This window comes from Ascaphus truei, chromosome 5, assembly GCF_040206685.1.
Source record: "Ascaphus truei isolate aAscTru1 chromosome 5, aAscTru1.hap1, whole genome shotgun sequence".
Classification (NCBI taxonomy): domain Eukaryota; kingdom Metazoa; phylum Chordata; class Amphibia; order Anura; family Ascaphidae; genus Ascaphus; species Ascaphus truei.
The window spans coordinates 286,492,641-286,518,612 of NC_134487.1; the positions used below are offsets into that span (position 1 = coordinate 286,492,641).

Consider the following 25,972-nt stretch of genomic DNA (forward strand, 5'->3'; position numbering starts at 1 on the left):
GCAGAAGGAATGTTGAGCTGTGAGTAGGAGCTAATGCCCTCTCTGCTTAGCTGCTTATTGCAGGCCGATGAATCCTGCCCCGTTCCTCCTCTTACATTGGGAACCAGTGATCGGCACAGGACTTGCAGTCTGTAACAGGGCATGGTTACTAAGCAGCAGGAAGAAGCTTTATCTCTCCCTCTACACTGGGGCGCTGGGAAGAGAGACAGTGGGAGGGCTGCAGGTGAAGTCCCAACGGTTCGCCTGTTGCCCACCAGGGCCACATGAAAAGCAAAAGCGGCAGTCACTTCATTAGGAGGTGAAATAAAATCGATCGATTATTGCAACTTTAATGGGCAAGACTTAAAAAAAAAAAAAAAAAATGTAGCGAAGGAAACAAACTCCTCCAAATGATCCATCTCTCTGTATATACTTATTTCTCACAATCTCCCCAGCAATCATTGCATTGTTAGATGTGCTGGCACCTCTGGCAACAATGGGGTTAATTGCAGAATTGACCGCACCGATTTGGCGAGATGAAACCAGTGGTCCATGTGTAGCAGTTTCCCGGGCAGTTAAAGGGCCATCGTGATTTATGGGGGGTTGTGTTGCTGGGCCAACAAGTCCACACAAGCATTTGCATATGAACCACTTTGTACAGGTTCCATGCTGGGATGAGGGTGTTGGCCGGTCTGACTATGGGGGGGGGGGGAGAGAGGGATTTGTTGTGATGTGAGTTTTCGGGGTGTGATTTTTTTTTTTTTTTATACTTGTAGATGTTTTTGTTTATTTGCACGTGGGGGGTCAGTAGAGGGGACGCTCTCTGCTTGTATCTTTCAGCTGGGGGACCGGCGCATGTGATTTTTAAATGAGCAAAATAATAAAAAAGAACACAAAAAAAACAAGTGAAAACAATTCCACAAACGGTGTCATCTTTTGTTTATTGTGGGTGAAATGGAGAGTTTTAACCTGGCAGGTACGGGGATTTAACCCTGAAACATGCAGTCTCTCCCATTCCAGAAATCAAATACAAATAAGACTAGTGAATAGTCAGCACTTTTAACATCTTCTTGCAGTGATTCTATCACACACTGAATCAATACACAAAGACTGGTACTTGTTAGGCTAAGTCCCCGCTAGTGCTGAGCGGGCGGTGCATGCGGCGGGGACTTACATATATAGATATATGTAAATTCACGCGTGGCGCGCGGGCACACGCTCACCCGCGATCGACACTTAGGTAAACAAAAAAATCTATACTTACCCGCGCGCTCAACTAACCGCAATACCGCTCCCCCGCGCATGCGTACAAGCAGGACACGCGGCGCTCATGCTTGGAGCGCTCTCCAAGTATGAGCGCGCTCAGTGCCAGCGGGGACTTAGCCTAATACACACCTCAAAAACTCAGAAGTAATACCATGAATAATGATTTAAAACAATGGTAAATGGGTACTGTAGGTAGCGGTTAGCAATTTCCTTGCTGAAGGAATCGAACAAGTGGAAATATCTGTAAGTAAAGCGTCTGTGCACGATGACCTGAACATGTGTTGATCTATAAAAAATATATAATGCTCAGAAAAACAACCTAAAAATAGGAAAACGGGTAATATCTGTCCAAGTAAAGAGTCCACATTAAGAGGACTTTGTTGCTTATATTTTATACAGTATAGAATATATAATGCTCAGAAAAACAAAATGAGCAAGAATGTAGTCCAAGGACTGACCCGCCCGGGAAGAGCCTATACGCTCCGGAACAAAACGCTTGGATAAAAAAAAAGGGAAAATAGCCACGGAACAAATAACGGAAGTGGCTGACTGCGCATGTGCAGAAGCATTGCTTGTATTTCGCGCATGCGCACATACATGCCCGGTACTCAGCACATGCACAGACACATCAGCTACATCCCGGTCATCAGGGCCGTGGTCCCGGCCCTAGGAACACTCTCCCCACAGCTGGAATGTGCGCTCCTGCAGCGGGCCGGAGCTGCACGAATAGGCCCTGCCCAGGGGCGGAGCTATACCCTGGGGGGCCGCTCTCTTCCCCCCCCCACCCTCTGCCATGGCACATTGGGGGCTTGAGATGAAGGAAAGAAGAACAGAGGGAAATCCATTCCTCTGCAGATAGGTGGGGCCTGGGTCAGGGGGCGGGGCCCTGAGATGCAGCAGGAAGGACAGGGGAATCCCTTCCTCTGCAGATGGGTGGGGCCTTGGTCTGGGGGTGGGGCCCTGAGATTCAGCAGGAAGGACAGGGAAATACCTTCCTCTGCAGAGCCCCCATAGGTGGGCGGAGCCTGGGTCAGGGGGTGGGGCCCTGAGATGCAGTAGGAAGGACAGAGGGAAATCCCTGCCTCTGCAGAGCCTCCATAGGTGGGCGGAGCCTGGGTCAGGCAGTGGGCGGGGCCTCAAGTAGTGCAGCGTGAGGCTGCAACCTGAGAGACAGGCTGGGAAAGGTGAGAGGGATGGGAAGGGTTAGGACACTGGAAGGAAGAGACACAAAGAGAAAATGACGTACAAGACAGAAATACATAAGGGGGAAAAGAAAGACGAGAGAGAGAGAGCAGAGAACAAAGAGAGAGACAGACATGAGGGGGCCCGCACATATCTTGCTAGGACACACACACAATAAAAACGCCAAAGTGCACAAAATGCAAGGTTTGTCCACATAACACATTAGAAATATACTAAACTATATACTATCGTAAAATCCGTACAGTTATTAAAATAAGGGGTATGTGCTGAGCACGCGACTTCACAGTCACACATATACACACACACACATATACATAATATAAGGGGTATGTGCTGAGCATGCGACTTCACAGTCACACATATACACACACACACACATATACATAATATAAGGGGTATGTGCTGAGCACGCGACTTCACAGTCACACATATACACACACACACATATACATAATATAAGGGGTATGTGCCGAGCACGCGACTTCACAGTCACACATATACACACACACACACACATATACATAATATAAGGGGTATGTGCCGAGCACGCGCCTTCAGTCACACATATATACACAGACACACATATACATAATATAAGGGGTATGTGCCGAGCACGCGCCTTCAGTCACACATATATACACAGACACACATATACATAATATAAGGGGTATGTGCCGAGCACGCGCCTTCAGTCACACATATATACACAGACACACATATACATAATATAAGGGGTATGTGCCCAGCACGCGCCTTCAGTCACACATCACTGTATATTATCAATCAAATTGTACTTTCATGTTTATGACATTGATGGCATGAAACACTTGTGACAGTCAGAACACACAGAAGTTTCACTGATAATGCGTGTGCTTGGCACACACCTTTTCTTTATTCCATATACACATCTGCCGTTTCCCCCAGATTCAATATGACGAGATATCAGAATTCAAAGCCGGACGCTACCATACGTCTACTAAGTGGTGCTAAACCCCATGGCGCATACTGGACCGGTCGTGTGGACGGGATCTAAGGTGCCCGTTATCCTTGTTGCTTTAATGAAGATGGTATTATTACGCTGAGCACGGTCGAGATTAAGGGGTCTGCGTATCAAGGCAAAGTTGGTGCAATTCAGAGGCACACATTGACCAAAACATGTTGGAGAGGAAGTCCCGTTGCCCTAATGCAGTTTTTTTTCTCTGGTAAATCTGGTGCGATTTCTTTGCCTCCGAATTCCTCCAGTTTTGTCTTGATACCGAAACCCCCAAAAGCTGCCAAATTAGGACTAACCGGGTCTGGCCTGTACAGAACATACTGTAAGTGGACTATTTCCACCCGTTTGTTGCAATGTTGCTTTGCTTTATATCTTGCAGCAGAGAGGGGTTCTGGTGATGGGCAGGGCGGCTCTTTCCCCTTACACCTGTAGATATTTGGGTTCGTCCGGACGCAGGTCCATCACTTTGCCGATGCAGAACACGATGAGTGTGAGGAACCAGAGGCTCCATCCCACGGCGGCAGCGATCCAGCCGTACTCATCGACTCCCGGCACGCAGCACTTGCTGGCCACGCTGCAGATATCCTCCGCTGCAGGAGAAGGAGGCAGGAGATAAAAGCAGCATAAACTCCCTTCCTACTGTGGTGACCTGCAGACTGCTCTGGGCTCTGGGTAGAGCTTCATTTTAACCTTTCAGTTTTAGCTCCTGTGTGGAGCATCACATTTAAAAAAAACACAACAACATTGGAAAGCGCAAGATCTCTTTAAAAAACAAAAAGTGTAGAGTCAGTAACCTGTTCAGGACAGATATGTCTTTTGGACTCCACCTGACCTGATGGATGGTTCTGAATTAAATCATATACAATATAACCCTTGCTATCTATTACATGTGTAGATGTGGGCACCATATGGGTAGGTCCTAATTAATACATAGAGATGGGTTTCTTACTGGGACACTGAAGTAAGCTGATTTCGGTCTCAGACGTGTTGCCAGATGCTGAAAGAGAAAAGGGAAAACTGATTGACCTAATAGCCTAAGAAACAGGGAGCACGGTTCACATTGGGTTCCTAATGCCGCTGACTCCTAGATCCACTCTGGGTTTTGAAATACAGCTGTTCTATTTAATAGCCTGGACGTGGCTTCCCTGGTTAACGTGGGAGGGTCAGTCACTGTTTCAGGGACCTGCAGCTTATTGCTCTGTGTGTTACATTGCTTTGCTGGCACCCCAAGCCCCGGCTGGTTTTATCCTTATAAACGTTGATTAAATAGCTGAAAAAATATGCAAAAGTGGTACGTTTCTGGGGCAAAAAAAAGAGCGATGTATCAATGGGAAAAAAAACCCATGGTGAAAGCAACAGAATTTTTGTGCATTGATACATTGCACATTTTATGTTTGCTCCAGAGTAGCACCAATTGTTCCACTGATATACCTAACTTACCATATATAGTACATTATAGTTACTATACTGCACAGCTATAATAAATAATAACAATGCATGTTTCTTGTATACACTGAGTGCGCAGAGCTGTACATAATATTTAGCTGGCACAAACACTGCCTCTCCCAGAGAGCTTGCAATTTATTTTTGTTGCCTAGGGCACGGGGAGATAGTGACGCCCAAGGTCACGGGGCCGACGCTGTGATATAAACTGGGTTCACCCACTTCAAAGACAGGGATTTTACCACTAACATGTTCCTTCAGCCCTGTATTTGTCCTGGAGATTATTATTGTAGCTTCTGTGGCTGATGCTATCTAAAAATAACCTAACTCCTGGGGTTCTGCCAAGGACCAGCCCACGTTTGCATCACAGCACAGTGAGTAAAGAAACTGACTGACACCAAGTTTGCAGGGGAGCCTGGTTCAATTCCCGGTGTCAGCTCCTTGTGACCTTGTGCAAATCACTTTATCTCCCTGTGCCTCAGGCACCAAAAAACATAGATTGTAAGCTCCACGGGGCAGGCACTGTGTCTGCAAAATGTCTCTGTAAAGCGCAACATAAAAATAGCAGTGCTATACAAGAACATGCTATTATTATTATCTGAAAACTGAAAGAGGATGACTTGATAGGGAAACTGATTAGCTCTGACTGGAGCCTTTACTAACAAGAAATAGAAATAGAAAATGATATCTTTTTTGGTGAATTATGAACAGGACTCCCTGAGAAACGGGGGTTAACCAGTACCGAGTTACACTAGTGGCTAGATTGGTTTCTCAAGTGGCTGGGTATTAACGAAAGATTGGTGACGACCATATACCCCAATCTTACAGTAACCGTATACAGGTCATTTTGTATACAGGTGACTGCTTCCACAATACAGGGGTAAAAGAATCAGACATATGTTGGTATATTGATGGAAGGGGGGTTTGGGCAAATAATTAACATTAATGGAAATATTTAGATTTTTATCGGTTTATCTATGTAAAGCTGCTGCCAAAAAAAGAAGCGAGACTCAGAAAATCAGTGAGAGATGACGTGTCTGCGTCTCTGGTCAGCAAAGCAGCGCCCGCAGTGGGGAGGACGGACAATGTTAACCAACGGTAATAGCAATGATTAACACCAACAACCTGTGTCGCATCCTACCTGCGGAAGGCTCACCGAGAGCAGACAGGAGCAGCAGGAGGAGGGACAGAGAGGTCTTCATGCTGAGGACTGCACCGGCTCCCTGTGCTGGGGGTGGATGTGACTGTCCCTGCTCAGAATCACACAGGGATATCTACCTGTCACATCAGCATCAGGGGGCGGGGCTGAGCCGTGAGGCAAACTCCGCCCAACACTCACCTTGCAAAGTCTCCCCGGGGAAGGAGTCATACTGAGATATCCGTGGGTCTCTCCAGCAGGGATGGGGTTAATGGAGCAACTAGGAAGTTTTATATATAATATCTTCCGGTGTATTGATTAACCCCAGTGATGCACTGCTTTGCTGGCAGCGAATGAGTTACAGCGCTGTGCAGACTGCGCACATTTACTAACATTAGAAATAAAGAGTAGACTAATAAAGAAAAGATAGTGGTCATGAGGACCTTAATCAGACCAGCAAATAGTTTACTGTGTACCTCGGGTTGCCAGGTGTCCGGTATTGAACTGGACTGTCCTGTATTTGGATACTCTGTACAGTAAAAAATGAGAGGTACTGTAATACTGGACATGTGTCCAGTATTTTCCTCCCTGGACATAGTGACCTGACGCACCTTTCACCATGGAGTCCAGTATTTTTGGAGAGGCCACCTTGCAACCCTAAGTGTGCAACGTTTCCACCCTCACTGGTCCCTTCTTCAGCTTTTAGTTTCCTGTAATATTTAACGTTTTCTTCCTTTCCCCCCCCCCCCCACATACCTGTAAAATAAAAGAACCGGCAGAGCTGCACCTCTCAGTGACCCTGTGCTGGGGTCATCTGCATTTAGCTCTATCGGGACCCAGGATTATAGTCTTGGCCTGGGGTTGTTGAGAAGGGAGGGGGGACTCGGTCCATCGCCACATGGCCTGGGACAGTTGTCCCAGGGCTACCCCACCATCAGCAGCCCTGAGCTCAATCCCAGCAGGGGGGGGGGGGGCGATACAGTCCATGAAGTCAGGGGCCAAGGTGTGAGAGAGGTGCGAGTGAGAATGAGAATGTTGACCATACCGGAGAACACGGGACGTTCTATTAATCCGGAGGCAGACGGCAGGAGGGATGCCGGGTGGTAGTTAGTAAGGCACGGATAAGATGCGAGGGTTCAGTGAGGGAGATGTCTGTAAGCGATTCACACCAGATCTGCTGAGTCTGTGACCTGCACAGGCTGGGGAGAGCCGCTGCTGTCCGAGCAGATTGGGACGAACCAGTTCTTTGTTTGCTAAACACAAGTGATGTGTGGGTGTGTGTGTGTGTGTGTGTGTGTGTGTGTGTGTGTGTGTGTGTGTGTGCGGGTGCGTACAAGGCGGTGAAGGTGACCTGCTGAGAGGGGAGGGTGGTAACCACCTTTAAAATAACTTCTGTCTGTGTTATTTATTAAAGTTGTTTGGGTGCAAAATTGGACAGGGAAAAAAATGCCGTGAAAAAGTATTGCGCCGGATTCCCCAAAGGAAACGTCTCGCCTCGCTTTCAGTGACGTTCCTTTTCTTTGCTAAATCTGCTGCTGTTTTTGGTTCTGCTTTTGCCCCCGTTTTGCAGCCGGGACACTCCAGTAAATGGATCCCCTTGTTCTGAAGTCTGACCCCACGCACAGAGCGGCAGCTATGCTGTTTCAGCCACATTTTTATTTCAAGCAAACAAAACTGGTTGCAAACCCAAACTTCATTGAACATTTCACGACCCGGTCTGCAGACTCCGGCCACGTAAGCATCCACGTTTGACTTCCGTGGGGCACAACTAGGTGTGATGGGAATAGGGGATGCAGAGTACAACCACTTTTAATATAACAGTGCTAGAGTAATAATAATAATAATATAATAATAATAGCATGTTCTTGTATAGCGCTGCTAGTTTTACGCAGCGCTTTACAGAGACATTTTGCAGGCACAGGTCCCTGCCCCGTGGAGCTTACAATCTATGTTTTTGGTGCCTGAGGCACAGGGAGATAAAGTGACTTGCTCAAGGTCACAAGGAGCCGACACCAGGAATTGAACCAGGCTCCCCTGCAGCAATCTCAGTGCCAGTCAGTGTCTTTACTCACTGAGCCTCTCCCACCAAACTTTGTCATTTACAAACCACTATTTGCACTGGATTTATTTAAAAGACTTGTTTCTGGTTCTAAGACCATAAATATAAAAGTGTTTAGTTTGCCAAAACAGTGGTTTCAGTTTCTTATTATCCTGGGACTCGTACAAATGGCCATTTTTGTACATTGTGTTAGATCTGCAGCAGGTGCCTAGTCTGCGGTCGGCTGTATACTCCCAATGAGTTGCACGCAGCCTCTGAGCTTATCAAGTCCTTAAATAAACAATATATACATTTGTGTGATATCTATATCAAGTCCTTAAATAAACAATATATACATTTGTGTGATATCTATATCAAGTCCTTAAATAAACAATATATACATTTGTGTGATATCTATATCAAGTACTTAAATAAACAATATATACATTTGTGTGATATCTATATACATAAATACACACACACACACACACACACACACACACACACACACACACACACACACACACACACACACACACACACACACACACATATATATTTTATATATACTGTATATTTTATATATATAGTGTGTGTATGATATGTATACGTATTATGTGTATTATATGTATGCGTATGATATGTATATATGTATGCGTATGATATGTATAAGTATGCGTGTGATGTGGATGTGTTTGATATGTATATATGATGTGCATGTGTATGCGTGTTATATGTATGTGTTTGATATGTATAAGTATGTATGATATGTATGCGTGTGATATGTATCTGTATGTATGATATGTATGCGTGTTATATGTATGTGTATGGTGCAGTTTTGGCCATAGAATTGCACCACATTTACCTTGAAACATGTGGGACAATGTACGCTGCGCTGTTCAAAACATGCACCGGAATACAAGGAGTTATAACACAATAAGTGCATCAAACATAGAAGCCCACGATAGGAAATGGAATTCCTGCCCCGCACAGCTTACAATCTATCCACACATTTTGAAGCAATGAGTTGCAGGCCTTTCTGGCAGCTAAGGGGTTACGAGATTGCAGAGAGATTAGAGTGAACAAGTCTTTATACCCCCTAACCCCCTTATACTGCCCATTGTAAGGTGGATGTGCAGGGTAACATGTCTGTTGTGTTATTACCTGCAACATTAGCATTGCTGACACAACACAGGGCAGCAGTAAATGAGGGGGCTGAAACCAGTCAGGTACTTCTCCGTTCTCTCCCCATGTCCTGGGGACTAGTGGGGGCTGTCACAGGTGACTCCACCCTACCCCAAACCGCCTCTTCTCAGCTTACACCAACATAAACCTTCTTAATGACCCTTGTGATGGGGAGCAGGTTAGTTTTGTGCTCAGGTGCTCACATGAGCAGGGGAAAAACTCAGGGATAAGGAAACAAGTTCAATACCCAAACCCTCCTGAGAGAGAAGAGAGGGGAGGACTGAGAAACAAGAAGAGGTAAGTGTGACCTGAGAACACACCTTTATGCTATCTGCAGGGATTGCTACCTGTCTCTTATCCTGTATAGTTTTTGCTTTTATTACTTTTTTTTTATGGGGGGTTGTAAAATCCTGCTGTGTAATTTAATAGCGTGGCTGCCATATGGTTAACCCCTCCCCTGCCTTCGGGGCCTGCAACATGTTTTCTTCTAGAATAGCGAAAGTATGCTGGGCCCTGTATAGTTTCAACGAGTTCCTGTTCCAAAGAGCTAACACTCGGCCTGCGGCACAGTGAGAAAAAGCCACTGGTCACAAGGAGCTGACCCTGGGATTTAAATGGGGTTCACCCACTTCAAGGCAATATGATACAGCAGCACTGCAACATATTGAAACAAAAATCTCAATAATTAATAGTCAAAATTCCCATGTCTGTTTATTATTTATCATGTGGTTTTTGTAACACTTTATTATATGAATCAGATTTAAAGCAACAATGCCTCTCGGAGCCCAATGTGAGTTTAACTCCTATAAATGTTAGTATTTTGCCTCCTAGTCGCATCCTGCTCCTTTTTTTTTTAATGTTTGTTGTGTCAAAAATCTTGTTTTTTCATTGAATTAATCTCTAGCTTCTGACTGCTCTGGACTCTGGTGAGAGCCCCATTTTATCCACCCAGACACTTAATATTTCAAACTCTTATATCCCCTGAACAGAGCATCAAATGAAAAAAAATAATAATAATTGTGTTGGAAAGGGCAAGACGCTAGGTCTTAAATTAATTAATAATGCAAAACAAAAATGGAGATCCGCATGCTTTTTTTTTTTTATTACTTAAATTTTTTATTGAGCATTTTTCCATACAAAATAAGAATAAACAAAACATATAACAGATAGAAAGGGGGGGTGGGGAGGGGGAGGGGAAGCATTTGCAAAAATATAGCATTGTACACAACAATTATTTACCACATGTATCACTCTGTTCCGAGTATTCTAATCTATATATGGGGATATACCTGCATGGCGAAACCAGGGGGCCCAAATCTCAGAAAATCGCGAGGTAGAGCAATTCAGATAGGCTGAGAGTTTTTCCATATAAACTATATATGCCAGATTTTATTATTTATTTGGTTTAAGGATGGGGGGCAGGTTGTTTCCAATTTTTGGCAATCGTACACCGTGTGGCATTTAGCATTTGGGCTAGTACTCTAGCTTTTTTCTGGGGGATGTTGGCTATTGGCTTGAATAACAATATATACAGTATACTGGGTCATGTGGGACAGTGATTTCTAGGATCTTGTGTATTAAGGTGAACACTTCCGTCCATGTTTGTTGGATTTTGGGACATGACCAGAATATACACTGGCGACACACTTTATTCGAGCTTGGCTAGTCCCACGAATTCGGGTATACCCGGGTGTATTGAGGTTTGTGACTGTTTTCTGCCCGAGTGCATTGAGTTATTTTCCAAGCAGGGATTGAAGCATTTTATTCCCGCTGGCTGCAATACTGCACAGTATATATATATATATACTGCATTACAATTCATGAATTTATGCCATCTGGTAGACACGCGAAGCATTGCAGCCTATTAAATCCTAATCATTATCATTTAACAGATCAGCCGCCCATCAGCCAGGCATGAACCCAGGCTGGGAAGGCAAATGCAACGGGGCTTGTCAGAGGTGAGGAGCGGCGCATTCCAGGTATCTGCCAGGTACATACCGGGTATTTGCTCGAATAAAGTGTGTCGGTGCAGTATGCAGAATATTTCCCACTTCGCCACAACCACGCCAGCAAAGTGGGGAGACCCCTGGGAGAAAAGAGTGCAATCTGGCAGGAGTCATATACCATCTGTATATTAACTTGTAAATAGTCTCTTTTATTACAACGCACGATGAATTTTTGGAGGCAGCTTCCCATATGTCTTTCCAGGTATCGAGATCTATACAGACGTTAAGATCTTTTTCCCAGGATACCATATATTTGTCGGGGGTTTGATTGCTCTTGATAGAGGATAGACTTTGATAAATTCTGGAGATGATGCCCTTTGTGTGGGGCTGGTGTAAACACCAATCCTCAAACAGGGTTAAAGCATGGGGTTGGCTCAATTTATAGGCTGATTGGATATAATGTCTAACCTGGAGAAATCTGAAAAAATCGGAAGAGGGGATATCATGATTCGTTTGCAGGGAAGCGAATGGGGGGACTTTATACAACGCAAATTTTAAACCCTTCTTTGACCAGATAGTCAAGGACTTAGCCACTTGGAACCCGTACATAATATCTTGGTTTGGGAGAATAACTACTATTAAAATGAATATTTTACCTAGACTCCTCTATCTCTTTCAAACTCTCCCGGTTAAAATCTGCCAGAAAGATTTAAATAATATTCAGAAGAAAATTTTGAAGTTTGTCTGGCAAAACAGGCGACCTAGAGTTCGCAAAGATATTCTTTACAAGCCCAAAACAGAAGGAGGCTTAGCTCTTCCAAATTTACAAAACTACTATAGAGCAGCTCAATTAGGGCAACTTGTTAGCTGGCATTCAAACCCAACCGAAAGGAGGTGGGTCGAGATAGAGGATCTGATTTGTTCCCCATGCAGAATAAAAAATCTTCTCTGGCTCAACAAAAAGTCTAGACCACCCGAGGGTTTCAAGAACCCAGTGATATCTTTTGCCTGCAATATCTGGGACTCCCTCAAATCCAAGTTTCAACTAACCGGTACCCCTTCCCTCATGCAACCCCTATTCTCGGACCCCTCTCTTCCTTTTTACACTGAAAACCCGCTCTCCCATACCTGGGTTCAAAAAGGACTCACGAGAGTCAAAGATATTCTCGTTCAAGGGAAAGTCTGCATGCTTTTAATTCTATAACAATGTTTTATTTAGCAAAATGCTTACTATATTGTCACATCTGCCATGTATTCATTGTACATTCAGTGAACTGCAAAGAAAATGTTGCAAAATATTGCTGAGTATTTGGGTTCTTTGTGATTTTCGCTCTGTGGAAGACGGGCCAATGTCCTGCTATTTATATCCGCGTCTTTCCCTTCTCCGTAATGTCTCTTTACACAGAACGTCCTATGCCTATTACTGGTGGAAGTGCGTGTGCTATATAGTGTACATTGCAACCTCAATCTTTATTAAGGTTCCCATGCTGGGGAACACTGCAGTCACAGATTGTAAGCTCTAATTAGATTGTAAGCTCTTCGGGGCAGGGATTCCTTTTCCTAAATGTTACTTTTATGTCTGAAGCGCTTCTTCCCATGATCTGTTATTTGTATTATTTGTTATTGATATGATTGTCACGTGTATTACTGCTGTGAAGCGCTACGGTATGTACATTAATGGCGTTATATAAAGACATGCACCGGCGCCGACGTCACGTACTGCCATTGGCTTCTGGCAGTCACGTTACCGGCCCTGCGCTTCCCTCAGCGGGAAAACTTAAATTGGCTTGTCGGCTGAAGTTCCGCACGCCTGCGGAAGCGGCCGTCTAAAGCCGCGCTGATAAGGATAATGTTTCCCATCAGCGCGCCTCAGCACGGTCTTTTTGACCATGTTCGAGGCCTTACATGTCAAAAACAGAGCTCCTCATATTTCATCCCAAACCTGGCCCTACTACCTCCTTCCACATCACTGTTGGAAGTACTATCGTACACCCAGTACCGCAAGCACGCTGCCTAGGGGGTCACACTCCACTCCTCTCACATTCAAAACGTATCTAGAACCCGTCGCTTTTTCCTCCACTATATCACAAAGATTCGCCCTTTCCTCTGTTACTCGACTGCTAAAACTCTGACTCAGGCCCTCATTCTCTCCCGTCTCGATAACTGTAACCTCCTGCTGTCCGGCCTTCCTGCCTCTTACCTGTCTCCCCTACAATCTATCCTTAACGCTGCTGCCAGAATCACTCTACTCTTTCCTAGATCTGTCTCAGCATCTCCCCTCCTGAAATCCGTCTCCTGGCTTCCTATCAAATCCCGCATCTCACACTCAATTCTCCTCCTCACTTTTAAAGCTTTACACTCTTCTGCCCCTCCTTACATCTCAGCCCTAATTTCTCGCTATGCACCATCCCGACTCTTGCGTTCTGCTCAAGGATGTCTTCTTTCTATCCCCTTTGTATCTAAAGCCCTCTCCCGCCTTAAACGGTTCTCACTGACTGCCCCACACCTCTGGAATGTCCTTCCCCTCAATATCCGACTAGCGCCCTCTCTATCTATCCACCGACCCACCTTAAAACACACCTGCTTAACGAAGCATATGAGTATCTCGGTGGCTGATTCTATACACCTGATACATAAAGCTTAGCCCCCTGCAGACGCACTTACCAGAATGCCCTCCTACTGTCTCTGTACGTTCTCCCTACCTACCAATTAGATTGTAAGCTGCTCGGGGCAGGGACTCCTTTACCTAAATGTTACTTTTATGTCTGAAGCGCTTCTCCCCTTTATGTGTTATTTATATGATTATCTCATCTATTACTGCTGTGAAGCGCTATGTACACTAATGTCGCTATATAAATTAAGACATACATACATGTCTGCATTCCCTTTCTTGGGACATGCACTTACTTAATATGGCCATACTAAAGAATCCTTACTAATGGGACAGTGAAATACAATAAAGGGGGGGGGGAGGGGGGCTTGACCTAAATTTATACTTTGGGGAACATCTTCCCTACCTATAATCCCTGAAGCTTCTCTTCTTCTGCCATGCTGAGACTCGCTCCCAGAATTCTGTGCTCCACTCATTTATACCTCTGATGACATAGTATGCTGTGTCACCACTGGGTGGAGCTTATCCTCTACTCTAATTCCTAGTGTACTTTTAGTAACCACACTGTGGGGGTAAAGGGGCAATCCCTCCTTGGGGTGAAAGTGAAGGACAGTGACTTGTTCTATAGGTGAAAACGTATTTAGAAAATAAATAAACAGTAATAATAAAGAATATATATAGAGCAGTGGCTGGTCCAGCTAGCTCTCTACCAACCCTGTAATGTAAGTTCTAGTAAGACACAGACAGTGGCAGGCTGTCCTATGGGGTTTTCCCCCTTCTCATGCTGACTTCCTGAGTGACGGAGTGGCGGTGCATGTGCTGAGCCCTCCCTCTTTGAGCTACAAGTAGGAAGTACCTAAATTATAGACTGAAGTTCAGCCCCGTAGGGGTGGGTCCTTCAGTCTGTGATTGGGGTTCCAACTATCTCCTCATGGAGTAGGAGCTCTGAGCTCTCCTCCCGGCTGGGAGAGAGAGACATGCTCAGTCCCTCATGGGCTGAGGCACTAACCTAATCCAGGGAGGCCTCACTATTACCAGCAGGCCAGTACCATCCAGAAGCCAGGGATCTACCTTACCAACTAAAGCATTCGCTGTAGCAACATCGCAGTGGCTGCTATAATAAAGATCATCCTCATTTATATTTCTGGCTCCGCGGCAGTCTGTGTGGAGGGAGTATTGTGAGTAAGGAATGTCATAGTGGGGACCCCTTCAGCCTTGCTGAAGCCCCCTATGTCTGGAGGCGCTGTCACCAAGAAGAAGAACCAGAGGAATCCCTAAAAGTCTGCCTGTCTTCCCCCACACCATCGCAGGTACCTCAGCTCTCCTGTACCTCACAGGTATCCAGCACTACACCTAGCAATAGCCAAGACTAAATCTCCCAGAAGGGGGGGGGGGGGGGGGAACCATGTGCTACATATATTTATTTTAATTTTGTTCTAAAATGTTAGTTTCACTTTGTTCTTTTGTTTACAAAGTAATTATGAAGCCATCATGAGGCAAACAGATAAACATGCATAGCCGAAATGCTTGAATTTTGCAGCTCCTGCCCAGCAGAGCTTACAATCTAATGTTGGTGTGCAAAGCACAGGGAAATACAGGGACTGGCCCAAGGTCAGAAGGATCTGACACCAGGATTTGAACTGTGCCCTACAATGAAATGGGATAAGGGGAGAGGAGGCTCTGACATTTTCCTGCCTTCAGTCCTAATCTTCTGCCCCTTGTGTCTCTCGCAGAGTCTGGACGTTCTAATCCCGTCTGCCCCCTGTTGAGGTTCCGTACAGCTCTAAGGATGGCGTCCCTGTTCCGGAGCGAGGAGATGTGCCTGACCCAGCTGTTCCTGCAGGTGGAGGCTGGTTACTGCTGCATTGCGGAGCTGGGAGAACTGGGGCTGGTGCAGTTCAGAGATGTGAGTATCAGGAAGTAGGAAGAGAGGGGTCTCCCGGCCTTGGGGGAGGGCAGGGAAAGGCGAGAGCCTGTGCTCTGTGTATGGGAGTCCTGGGAGTGAAGAGGGGAAACAACACAACACACATCCTTAGCTCAATACTCTATCACACACTGCAGGTTATCAACACAACACACATCCTTAACTCAATACTGTATCACACACTACAGGTTATCAACACACACACAAACATAACACAATACTGTATCACACACTGCAGGTTATCAACACACACATCCTTAACTCAATACTGTATCACACACTGCAGGTTATCAACACACATACTTAGCTCAATACTGTATCACACACTACAGGTTATCAACACACACACACATCCTTAACTCAATACTGTATCACACACTGCAGGTTATCAACACAACACACATCCTTAACCTGCAGTGTGTGATACAGTATTGAGTTAAGGATGTGTGTGTTGATAACCTGCAGTGTGTGATACAGTATTGAGTTATCAACACACACATCCTTAACTCAATACTGTATCACACACTGCAGGTTATCAACACAACACACATACTTACCTCAATACTGTATTACACACTGCAAGTTATCAACACACACATCCTTAACTCAATACTGTATCACACACTGCAGGTTATTAACTCCACACAATACAATACACATCTTAACCTCAATACTACATCACATACTATATCATTTATTACAACAATTAACTCTGTTCCTCATTCTACATCATGCAAATTACAAACTGTCACCGTGACCATTTCTGGGGATTTCCCCCTTTTTTTTGCTGATATTTAAATGGGAAACATCCACAAATTGGGGTCTCCAATTACTCAGGGGTCTCCTCCTGTGAAACCTGCTGCTTTTCCTTCCAGCTGAACATCAGCGTCAACAACTTCCAGAGGAGGTTTGTGAACGAGGTCCGTCGGAGCGAGGCCATGGAGAGGATCCTACGTGAGTACAGATGACTTCTGCACACAACCCATTCTTCTCCATAGAGCTGAAGACCCTGCTACCCAGTGCCTTAAAAAGTAATGACCTCTGTTTAACCTCTGTGAGCAGTAATTCTGACCATGTCTGAGAGAGTTATACATTATCTGTGCGTGAGGAGCAGAAAGGGCCACAGACCTTCTATAAACAAATCAAGTACAGAAAAATAGAAAGTGCAACCATAAGTGTGTAAATTAGAAAGTAGTTGTACTCTGGGGTTATACCTTTAAAAAGTAGTGGTACACCATAACCTGTACTACCAAAGCTATTAGACCACTGCTGTTATCCCATGAGAACTTGTGCCAATATGCACTAACCGTCCATGTGAGTATTACAGCACTGTCGGCCATGGCAGTTAACTTTGGGGTGCGATGCTCTGGGTCGGGGTGCGATGCTCTGGGTCGGGGTGCGATGCTCTGGGTCGGGGTGCGATGCTCTGGGTCGGGGTGCGATACTCTGGGTCGGGGTGCGATACTCTGGGTCGGGGTGCGACACCTGTATCCGTGCTTTGTGTATCTCCCCCTTATGGTCTTTTATACCCGATGCACACTCACAACCGATACTCTGTTACACCATAAGTGCTAATACTCTGCTCCTGTCCAACAGATATCATGGTTACACAGGACAGAACCTTATGGCTCCTACTAACACATTAGAATAAAAGCTGGCGTCCGTCGCAAGTTCCCTGATAGTGAATGGGTTAAACAAATGTGCCAATATGTTTAGCGCCTCCGCATGTGAGAGCAGGTCCCCATGAGAGGGTTATTAGATGTACGTGACAGTAACGTGCGCTGAGCCCTGCGGTCCCCTCTGTCTCTCTCAGGGTTTCTGGAGAGTGAGATGGAAAATGATAAGATTGTGATTCAGACGCCAGAGAAGATCCCACAGACCCCGCTGCCCCGAGAAATGATTGACCTGGAGGTGAGAGAGAGAACGGCAGCGTGAGGGGAACTGACAGTGAGGCAGAGCAGCTAAAGAACGCGTGTGATAGTGACACAGCCCCCCTTCCTGTGTGTGTGACACAGCCCCCCTCCCTGTGTGTGTGACACAGCCCCCCTCCCTGTGTGTGTGACACAGCCCCCCTCCCTGTGTGTGTGACAGTGACAGAGTGACCGAGCCCCCCTCCCTGTGTGTGTGTGACAGTGACACAGCCCCCCTCCCTGTGTGACAGTGACAAAGTGACTGGGCCCCCCTCCCTGTGTGTGTGACAGTGACACAGCCCCCCTCCCTGTGTTTGTGACACAGCCCCCCTCCCTGTGTGTGTGACACAGCCCCCCTCCCTGTGTGTGTGACACAGCCCCCTTCCCTGTGTGTGTGACACAGCCCCCTCCCTGTGTTTGTGCCACTAACAGAATGCAGAGGTCCTTTCCCTGTGTGTGTTACATTGACAGAGCCCCCTCCCTGTGTGTGACACTAACAGAGTGACACAGTCCCTCTCCCTGTGTGTGATAGGGACAGAGTGGCAGATCCCCTCTCACTGTGTGTGTGTGAGTGGCAGATCCCCTCTCACTGTGTGTGTGTGAGTGGCAGATCCCCTCTCACTGTGTGTGTGTGAGTGGCAGATCCCCTCTCCCTGTGTGACGGAGTGACAGAGCCCCTCTCCCTGTGTGTGTGACGGAGTGACAGAGCCCCTCTCCCTGTGTGTGTGACGGAGTGACAGATTCCCTCTCCCTGTGTGTGTGACGGAGTGACAGAGCCCCTCTCCCTGTGTGTGGGAAGGAGTGACAGAGCCCCTCTCCCTGTGTGTGTGACGGAGTGACAGAGCCTCTCTCCCTGTGTGTGTGACGGAGTGACAGAGCCTCTCTCCCTGTGTGTGTGACGGAGTGACAGAGCCCCTCTCCCTGTGTGTGTGACGGAGTGACAGAGCCCCTCTCCCTGTGTGTGATTGTGACGGAGTGACAGAGACCCTCTCCCTGTGCGTGTGAGTAACACAGCCCCTCTCCCTGTGTGTAACACTAACAGTGACAGATCCCCTCTCCGTGTGTGTGACAGTGACAGAGCCCCTCTCGTGTGTGTGATTTGTGATGGAGTGACAGAGTCTCTCTCCCTGTGTGTGTGAGAGTGACAGATCCCCTCTCCCTGTGTGTGTTTGTGTGTGTGTGACAGATCCCCTCCCTGTGCGTGAGAGTGACAGATCCCCTCTCCCTGTATATGACACTAGCACAGACTGCACCCTTGTCACCCTTTAAAAAGGACCCCCCTCTGCTTCTCTAATAGACGGTTCTGGAGAAGCTGGAGGGAGAGCTGCAGGAGGTGAACAGGAACCAGCAGACACTGAAACAGAACTTCTTGGAGCTCACAGAACTCAAGCAGCTTCTAAAGAAGACACAGGATTTCTTCGAGGTATTTCTTTGGTTTAAAACAGCAGTACAAGCTGCCGGTCCCCCTCCCTCCGCCCCCTTTAATACGTGTATCAATACAATCCACACAATGATAAGTAATTAGATAAGTTGCCGATCTATTCGTTCTCCTGTGATCAATCGGCAAAGATTTGGCTCGGGGGTTCACTTTATGGCAGCAGAAGAGGACCAAAGATCCAAAGGTCTGTGGGGAAGATCATGTGACCAGGCAGTCACTAGATACAATTGGTGCACTGCTAGAGAGAGGGCAGGGCTCAAAAAGGGGTGTGTCAGAGCCTGTTTTAGAAGAGGAAGGGGATGTGACTTTGTAAATGGTTGCTATAGAAACAAAAAATGCTTGTTACATTATAATACATAAAAATGTCATTCAGAGTTTAAAAAAAAAATACTACAAGTATTTTCTCATAGTACACACATATAGGGTATTGCTTGGTCTGCAGTTTTAAATGTTACCAGGATAGATACATTGATATTTAGACCTCATTTTTAGGAATCTCCTGGGCAATCAGAAAGACAGATCGCAATTACCAGCTTGAAATGTTCTCCTTCACATTCTCCATACCCTTGGTATTCGAAACAAAGCTCTATCCTGGATCTCATCCTACCTCTCCCATCATACTTTCAGTGGCTCTTCTACTAACACCTCCTCCTCTTCTATTGATCTCTCTATGTGGGTACCCTAGGGCTCTGTCCTGGGACCTGTTCTCTTTTCTCTGTACACACTCTCTATGTGACCTAATAACATCTTTTGGGTTTAAATATCACCTCTATGCTGACGACAAACAAATGTACTTTTCAACACCCGACCTTACACCTGCTGTATAAACCAAAGTTTCTGAATGTCTCTCTGCTATATCATGCTGGATGGCCCTCCGCCGCCTTAAACTCAATATGGCTAAAACAGAGCTCCTCATACTTCCTCCCAAACCTGGCCCTACTACCTCCTTCCACATTTACTGTTGGAACTACGATCATTCACCCAGTAGCCCAAGCACGCTGCCTAGGGGTCACACTCGACTCCTCTCTCACATTCGCCCCACACATTCAAAACATATTTAAAACCTGACGCTTTTCCTCCGCAATATAACAAAGATACGCCCTTTCCTCTGTTACTCGACTGCTAAAACTCTGACTCAGGCCCTCATTCTCTCCCGTCTTGATTACTGTAACCTCCTGCTGTCCGTCCTTCCTGCCTCTCACCTGTTTCCCCTACAATCTATCCTAAACGCTGCTGCCAGAATCACTCTACTCTTTCCTAGATCCGTCTCAGCATCTCCCCTCATGAAATCCCTCTCCTGGCTTCCGATCAAATCCCGCATCTCACACTCCATTCTTCTCCTCACTTTTAAAGCTTTACATTCTTCTGCCCCTCCTTACATCTCAGCCCTAATTTCTCGCTATGCACCATCCCAACTCTTGCGTTCTTCTCAAGGATGTCTTCTTTCTACCCCTTTTGTATCTAAAGCCCTCTCCCGCCTTAAACCTTTCTCACTGACTAACCCACACCTCTGGAATGCACTTCCCCTCAGTACCCGACTAGCACCCTCTCTATCCACCTTTAAGACCCACCTTAAGACACACTTGCTTAAAGAAGCATATGAATAGCACTGTGTATATTCTGAACACATGATACATAAAGCTTGGCCCCCTGCAGACGCACTTACCAGAACTCCCTCCTACTGTCTCTGTACGTTCTCCCTACCTACCAATTAGACTGTAAGCTCCTCGGGGCAGGGACTCCTCTTCCTTAATGTTACTTTTATGTCTGAAACACTTATTCCCATGATCTGTTATTTATATTATCTGTTATTTATTTGATTACCACATGTATTACTACTGTGACGCGCTATGTACATTAATGGCGCTATATAAATAAAGACATACAATAGAATACAATACAATATTCTTTGTTGCAGACTTGCCTTGCTGGGCCCTGGGAAGGGTTAATAGGGCTTGTGCTGTGTGTTGCTGCTGATCCTTAATGCCAGAACCTCATACATTGTAACACATATTCACTAACACACCCATACACACTGATACACACACATCCACTACATATATTAACACAGTGATACACTTACTGATACAGACATATAGAAGCTCACACAGTACATATAAAGTTGATACACTGATACAGACACTAACACAATGACACACACACACACACACACTGATACACACATTACATAAACTAACACAATGATGTACATACACTAACCCAGGGGTGTGCAAATGGGGGCGGGAGAATTTCCAGGGGGGGCGCGACGGCTACAGAGGTTCCGTGCTCTCCCCCATGGCATTTAAATTAAATGCCGGGGGGACCGTGCGAGGCCTCTGCAGCTTCTCCTACCTCATCACCATGGTAACAGGCGTCAAATGACGCCGCTGGGTTATGTGACCCAGCTGCGTCATTTGACGCCGGTGCCGAGGAGGAGGGGGGGAGCGAGCCGGGAGGTAAGCCGGCAGGGGGGGGGGGGGGGCGCAAGTTAAAAACTTTGCACACCCCTGCACTATCCCACTGAAACAAACAATAACACAATGATACACCCACACACGGAAACACACACAGTACATAAAATAACACGATGATACACACACACTGATATAGATACACACAGCACATACACTAACCCACTGAAACAGACACTAACACAATGATACACCCGCACACGAAAACACAAACAGTACATAAACTAACACAATGATATATACACACAGTGATCTTTATTTTATTCATAAAATGTTTTACCGGGAAGTAACACATTGAGCGTTACATCTTGTTTTCAAGTATGTCCTGGGCACAGAGTTATGATAACACTACATGGTTACATAACAAAATGTACAAACATTTCATGGACCGTTAGAAATAATATGATTATGGTTTGTATGTAACAGATACAAACAAGATTCAAATGTGAGAGAGCTGAAGTCTTGAAATTACTTATACTAGAGGTGGTTTTGAGGTTTCGGGTAGATTGTTCCAGTTTTGGGGTGCACGGTAAGAGAAGGTGGAGGAGCGTGCGGATACTTTGTTAAACATTGGGACCGTGAACAGTCTTTTGGAGTCAGATCTCAGTGCTGCGTGTGGTAGGGGTGAGGAGCTTGTTCAGTTAGCCGGGTAGCTTGCTCAGAAAGTATTTGAAGACAAGACAGGAAAAATGAACTTTGAATCTGGACTCAAGTGATAGCCAATATAGTTCTTTGAGCATTTCGCAGTGATGTGTTGTAGTTACATTGTAGGGCATATTGAGTTGTAGAGGGTGTCTAGTTTCTCAAGGTGAGTTTGGGTGGTGTATCATATAATATGTCCCCATAGTTTATAATTGACATTAGCATCTGCTGTGCGATGCGCTTTCTGACCAGCTGGCTTAGGGAGGATTTGTTCCTATAAAGTACACCTCATTTTGCATAGGTTTTGGATGTCAGAGCATGGCACGGCCAGGCCTCCTGCCTGCTGTTACTTTTTAATGAAAGAAAATGCATTTATTTTAGCACGCCTCTCCTTTCCGGCTTTTTAAGCATAAGTATTGTATACATTGTGCTACTAAAATATGGTCCAAATAGCTTTTTCATCAAATATTTACTAAATTCTGATTATTAAATGTCCGGCACAGGGCCACTACTTTTTAAGTCACTTCGACCACTGGACAATGGACCCCTTGACAAAATGCAATAATACACAAAGCTGTGCACACGCACATTGGCACACGTACCCACACATGCTATACACTGTTATATAAAATGCTGACACTCTTGTCTATGAGGCTGCTACACCCTTATCTTACCTATAGTAATAAACGTGACACTTTGTTTCCAGGCAGAAGCTAACCTTCCCGATGACTTCTTTAATGAGGACACAAGCAGCCTATTGGAACTCAGGACCGTGCCCTCAGCTGCGGCAGCTGGGAAGCTGGGGTAGGGGCAGCACTAATTCTATGGGGGCGCGGTGTATCAAGGAAATTACTGTGCATTTCTGGGGTACTGTAAAATCTGCCTTTAATTTATTAAAGCCGAAATTCCCATCTAAAGCTATTGGAATTTATATATTTGATTAAACCTGATTTATTTGCCCAAATAAATGGCACCATTTATTTTAACTTTGGTACAGACGGAGAGACTTCCAGGTTTCCTTTGCGCCAATTTTACTAATAAAACCCCAAATGATTGGATGCTTAGTACATTTGGCCCTGATGTAATTATCCTATTTAAAAACAACCAGCTTTTCTTTGATAAATTTGGTGCAATTATTCTGCCCCCGAATTACAGCACTTTTGCCATGATGTATAAAGGCTTGAAGTGCCTCCCCGTCGATTAAGCCTGAAAAAGGAGACAGACACAGTTTTTAGTGGAAGTAAAATTAGGTCACAACTTTATTGTATTTTAATAACATTTCATAATGAAAAACTGTCTGCCAGCCGCTAGTCAATGTATGCAGACGAACTCGTGCATCCTGCATGTAGTATGGGGGAAACCCTTAACACGCCGACCCAGGCCAATCTCCCCAACCCCGCTCAGGAATGTCCCGCTCTCAGTCCCCTCTTGTGGCTGCTCAGGCCCAACCGTACAGTTGACACCCAGCTTACTCCACCTGACATGGGTAGGGGCCCAGCCCGACCGCATGAGTGAGCACCTCCAGTCTGCCCAATCTCTTCTGGGAACTGAACCATAGACCCGACCGTACAGCTGGAGCCTCTCTTCCTAGCATTTTCCCGGCACCATGACAGTCCCGCGAAGCTGTGAGGATGTGCCCGTTGACTGAAACGTAGACATATTGATTAGACTTAATTAATACATTTCTGGGGATGGGTGGGTGGGACATTCAGAAAATGTGTTATTTTGAGGCTGGGGCATAGGGTATTTAAACCCGAAGCCCCAACTGCTTACCACACCTTGAGCTAGCAGCCCCCCCCCCCCCACCCCGGCCATCCAAGAGTTGAATGTCTCCCCTTTGAATAGCTTCATGGGACTGAGGCCTCTGCCTCTTCTTACTCACCTCTCTTGTTCTATTCCCAGGTAGTTCCCTACACTCTAGATCAGGGGTGCGCAATCTGTCTCCCCTACGCCCCCTTGCCAGCTCTCCCTCCCCCCCTTTGCTCGCGCTCCCCCTCCTTACCTTGGCTCCGGCGTTGGCCATAGCAACGTGGCATCACGTGACCCCGCAGCGTCATTTGATGCCGTGTTGCCATGGCGACACGTCGCCTGAATCCGTCTGACCCAAAGTAAGGGACCACACAGAAGCCTTCGCTGTTCCCCATACATTTAATTAAAATGCCTTCGGGCCTCCTATAAGCACCGCACCCCCCCAAAAAAAATCTTGCTCCCCCAGTTTGCGCACCCCTGCTCTAGATTGTAAGCTCTCGCGATCAGGACCCTCATTACCTTCTGTTTGTGCTTATTTGTCCTTATTTGATATGTAATTGTCAAATCCATGTACCCCGACTGTACCACACTGTGGAATTGGTTGGTGCTTTACAAATAAATGATAATAATACTCTGGAGTAACACCGTCAGTATCATTCACATCTTTGGAAGTTCTGAGTCCCTGGCCTGGGTTTGCAAATATCTCTTCTCCCTTCTCCAGGTTCACCGCCGGCGTGATCGGCCGGGAGAGAATGGCTATGTTTGAGAGGATGTTGTGGAGAGTTTGCAGGGGGAACATTTACCTGAAGTACAGTGAGCTGGAAGCCGAGCTGGAAGATCCTGTCACGGTGAGGAGGACGCGGGAAGAGGCCGACACTTTTAAAAGCCGGATTATTATTTTATAGCAGTTTTCACGTACGGCACACCTGTGAGCACCTGACCGGCGATACGGGACAAGGGTTAATACACAGCTCGCAAGCTGACCCACTTTTCACCATCTCAATGGTCCCTCAAATTAACAATATCTCGACTCAATTTGACCCGTCATGAACAGCAAACATGTGAGCACGTGACTCAGATATGCAACCAGGGTTAATACACACGGCTTCTTTAGCCAGCTCACCTTTCTCCTGCGCAAGGTACTTTCAATGAGTTAATATTAACCCTTTATTCAATTGCAATTATATCTATCTGCTACCACAACCCCAGAAATATGCAAATACAATTTGTAATTAATATATACACTGAGTCCTCGCTTACCGACGGATGCCTTATCCGACATGCATAATGCAGTCCGCCGGACGCATTATCCGACGTCGGACCTGCTTATCTGACGGTCACCGCCACAGATTAACATGGGACTCGCAATCCGACGGTCTGTTAATTGATGGCAGTTTGCAGGACGCATCCCGTCGGATAAGCGAGGACCGCATGTATCTGCCAAGTCTTTCAAAAACTGTAAAAAAAAAAAAACCTTGGGGCCAAGGGTTTTCATTTATTACATGTACACATATTTTTTTTTTTACAGAAAATGGTGTGCTGGCCTAAGGTCCCTTTTTATTAACGAAAAACTATACACTTAACACACATCTGTTGTAGCAAAATGTGTCCAAAAATGTACTTTACTGTCTACAAAGTGTGCAACCAGTTCAATCAGAGCCCAAAGCATCACTTATTAAAGTTTGGCTTTAATATACAAAAAGACCGTGCTTATCTTACAAAACAAAATTATTGCAATAATATATCGTTACAATAAATGCAGACCAGTTTCTTAAAATAAAAGGATCAAACAAACAGAATTCCCAACATGTTACCACACGTCATAAGATCTTCCCAGAGAGGTCACTGGCGCAGAAAAATCTAAATTCACGTATCTGATCCCAAACAGATCTCTGTTGAATTCTGATTTTCTATTCAAACATGCCAACATTTACCTTCTTGCATTGAAACGTACAAGGGTCATCCCCGTCGTAAAATCAGCTGCTTGGGTGACATTTATGTGACGAAGAATAGGGGAGCGCAACGAAAAGCAGTG

At 45.7% G+C, this 25,972-nt stretch overlaps 3 protein-coding genes across 3 annotated transcripts in view; 2 read left to right on the forward strand and 1 right to left on the reverse strand.

Moving 5' to 3' along the window:
- Positions 1-3,300: 3,300 nt before the first annotated feature.
- Positions 3,301-6,163, reverse strand: TMEM213 (transmembrane protein 213). Its single transcript, XM_075602494.1, has 3 exons — positions 6,027-6,163; positions 4,392-4,439; positions 3,301-4,032 (listed from the first exon to the last, which is right to left on the reverse strand). The coding sequence occupies exons 1-3, from the start codon at positions 6,085-6,087 to the stop codon at positions 3,863-3,865; spliced, it is 279 nt and encodes a 92-aa protein (XP_075458609.1). The 5' UTR covers positions 6,088-6,163; the 3' UTR covers positions 3,301-3,862.
- A 3,247-nt stretch (positions 6,164-9,410) lies between these two features.
- Positions 9,411-25,972, forward strand: part of LOC142496096 (V-type proton ATPase 116 kDa subunit a 4-like) — a 48,337-nt gene continuing 31,775 nt past the window's right edge. The window contains exons 1-7 of the mRNA XM_075602496.1: positions 9,411-9,543; positions 15,537-15,709; positions 16,603-16,681; positions 17,541-17,638; positions 18,935-19,060; positions 22,895-22,992; positions 24,659-24,785. Coding sequence (XP_075458611.1) covers positions 15,593-15,709; positions 16,603-16,681; positions 17,541-17,638; positions 18,935-19,060; positions 22,895-22,992; positions 24,659-24,785 — 645 coding nt within the window. The 5' untranslated portion in view covers positions 9,411-9,543; positions 15,537-15,592. The remainder of the gene's footprint in view (positions 9,544-15,536; positions 15,710-16,602; positions 16,682-17,540; positions 17,639-18,934; positions 19,061-22,894; positions 22,993-24,658; positions 24,786-25,972) is intronic.
- The window catches only part of LOC142496097 (V-type proton ATPase 116 kDa subunit a 4-like), a 115,180-nt gene continuing 98,632 nt past the window's right edge, over positions 9,425-25,972 (forward strand). Inside the window, exon 1 of the mRNA XM_075602498.1 lies at positions 9,425-9,543. The gene's annotated coding sequence lies outside the window, so the exon portion shown is untranslated. The remainder of the gene's footprint in view (positions 9,544-25,972) is intronic.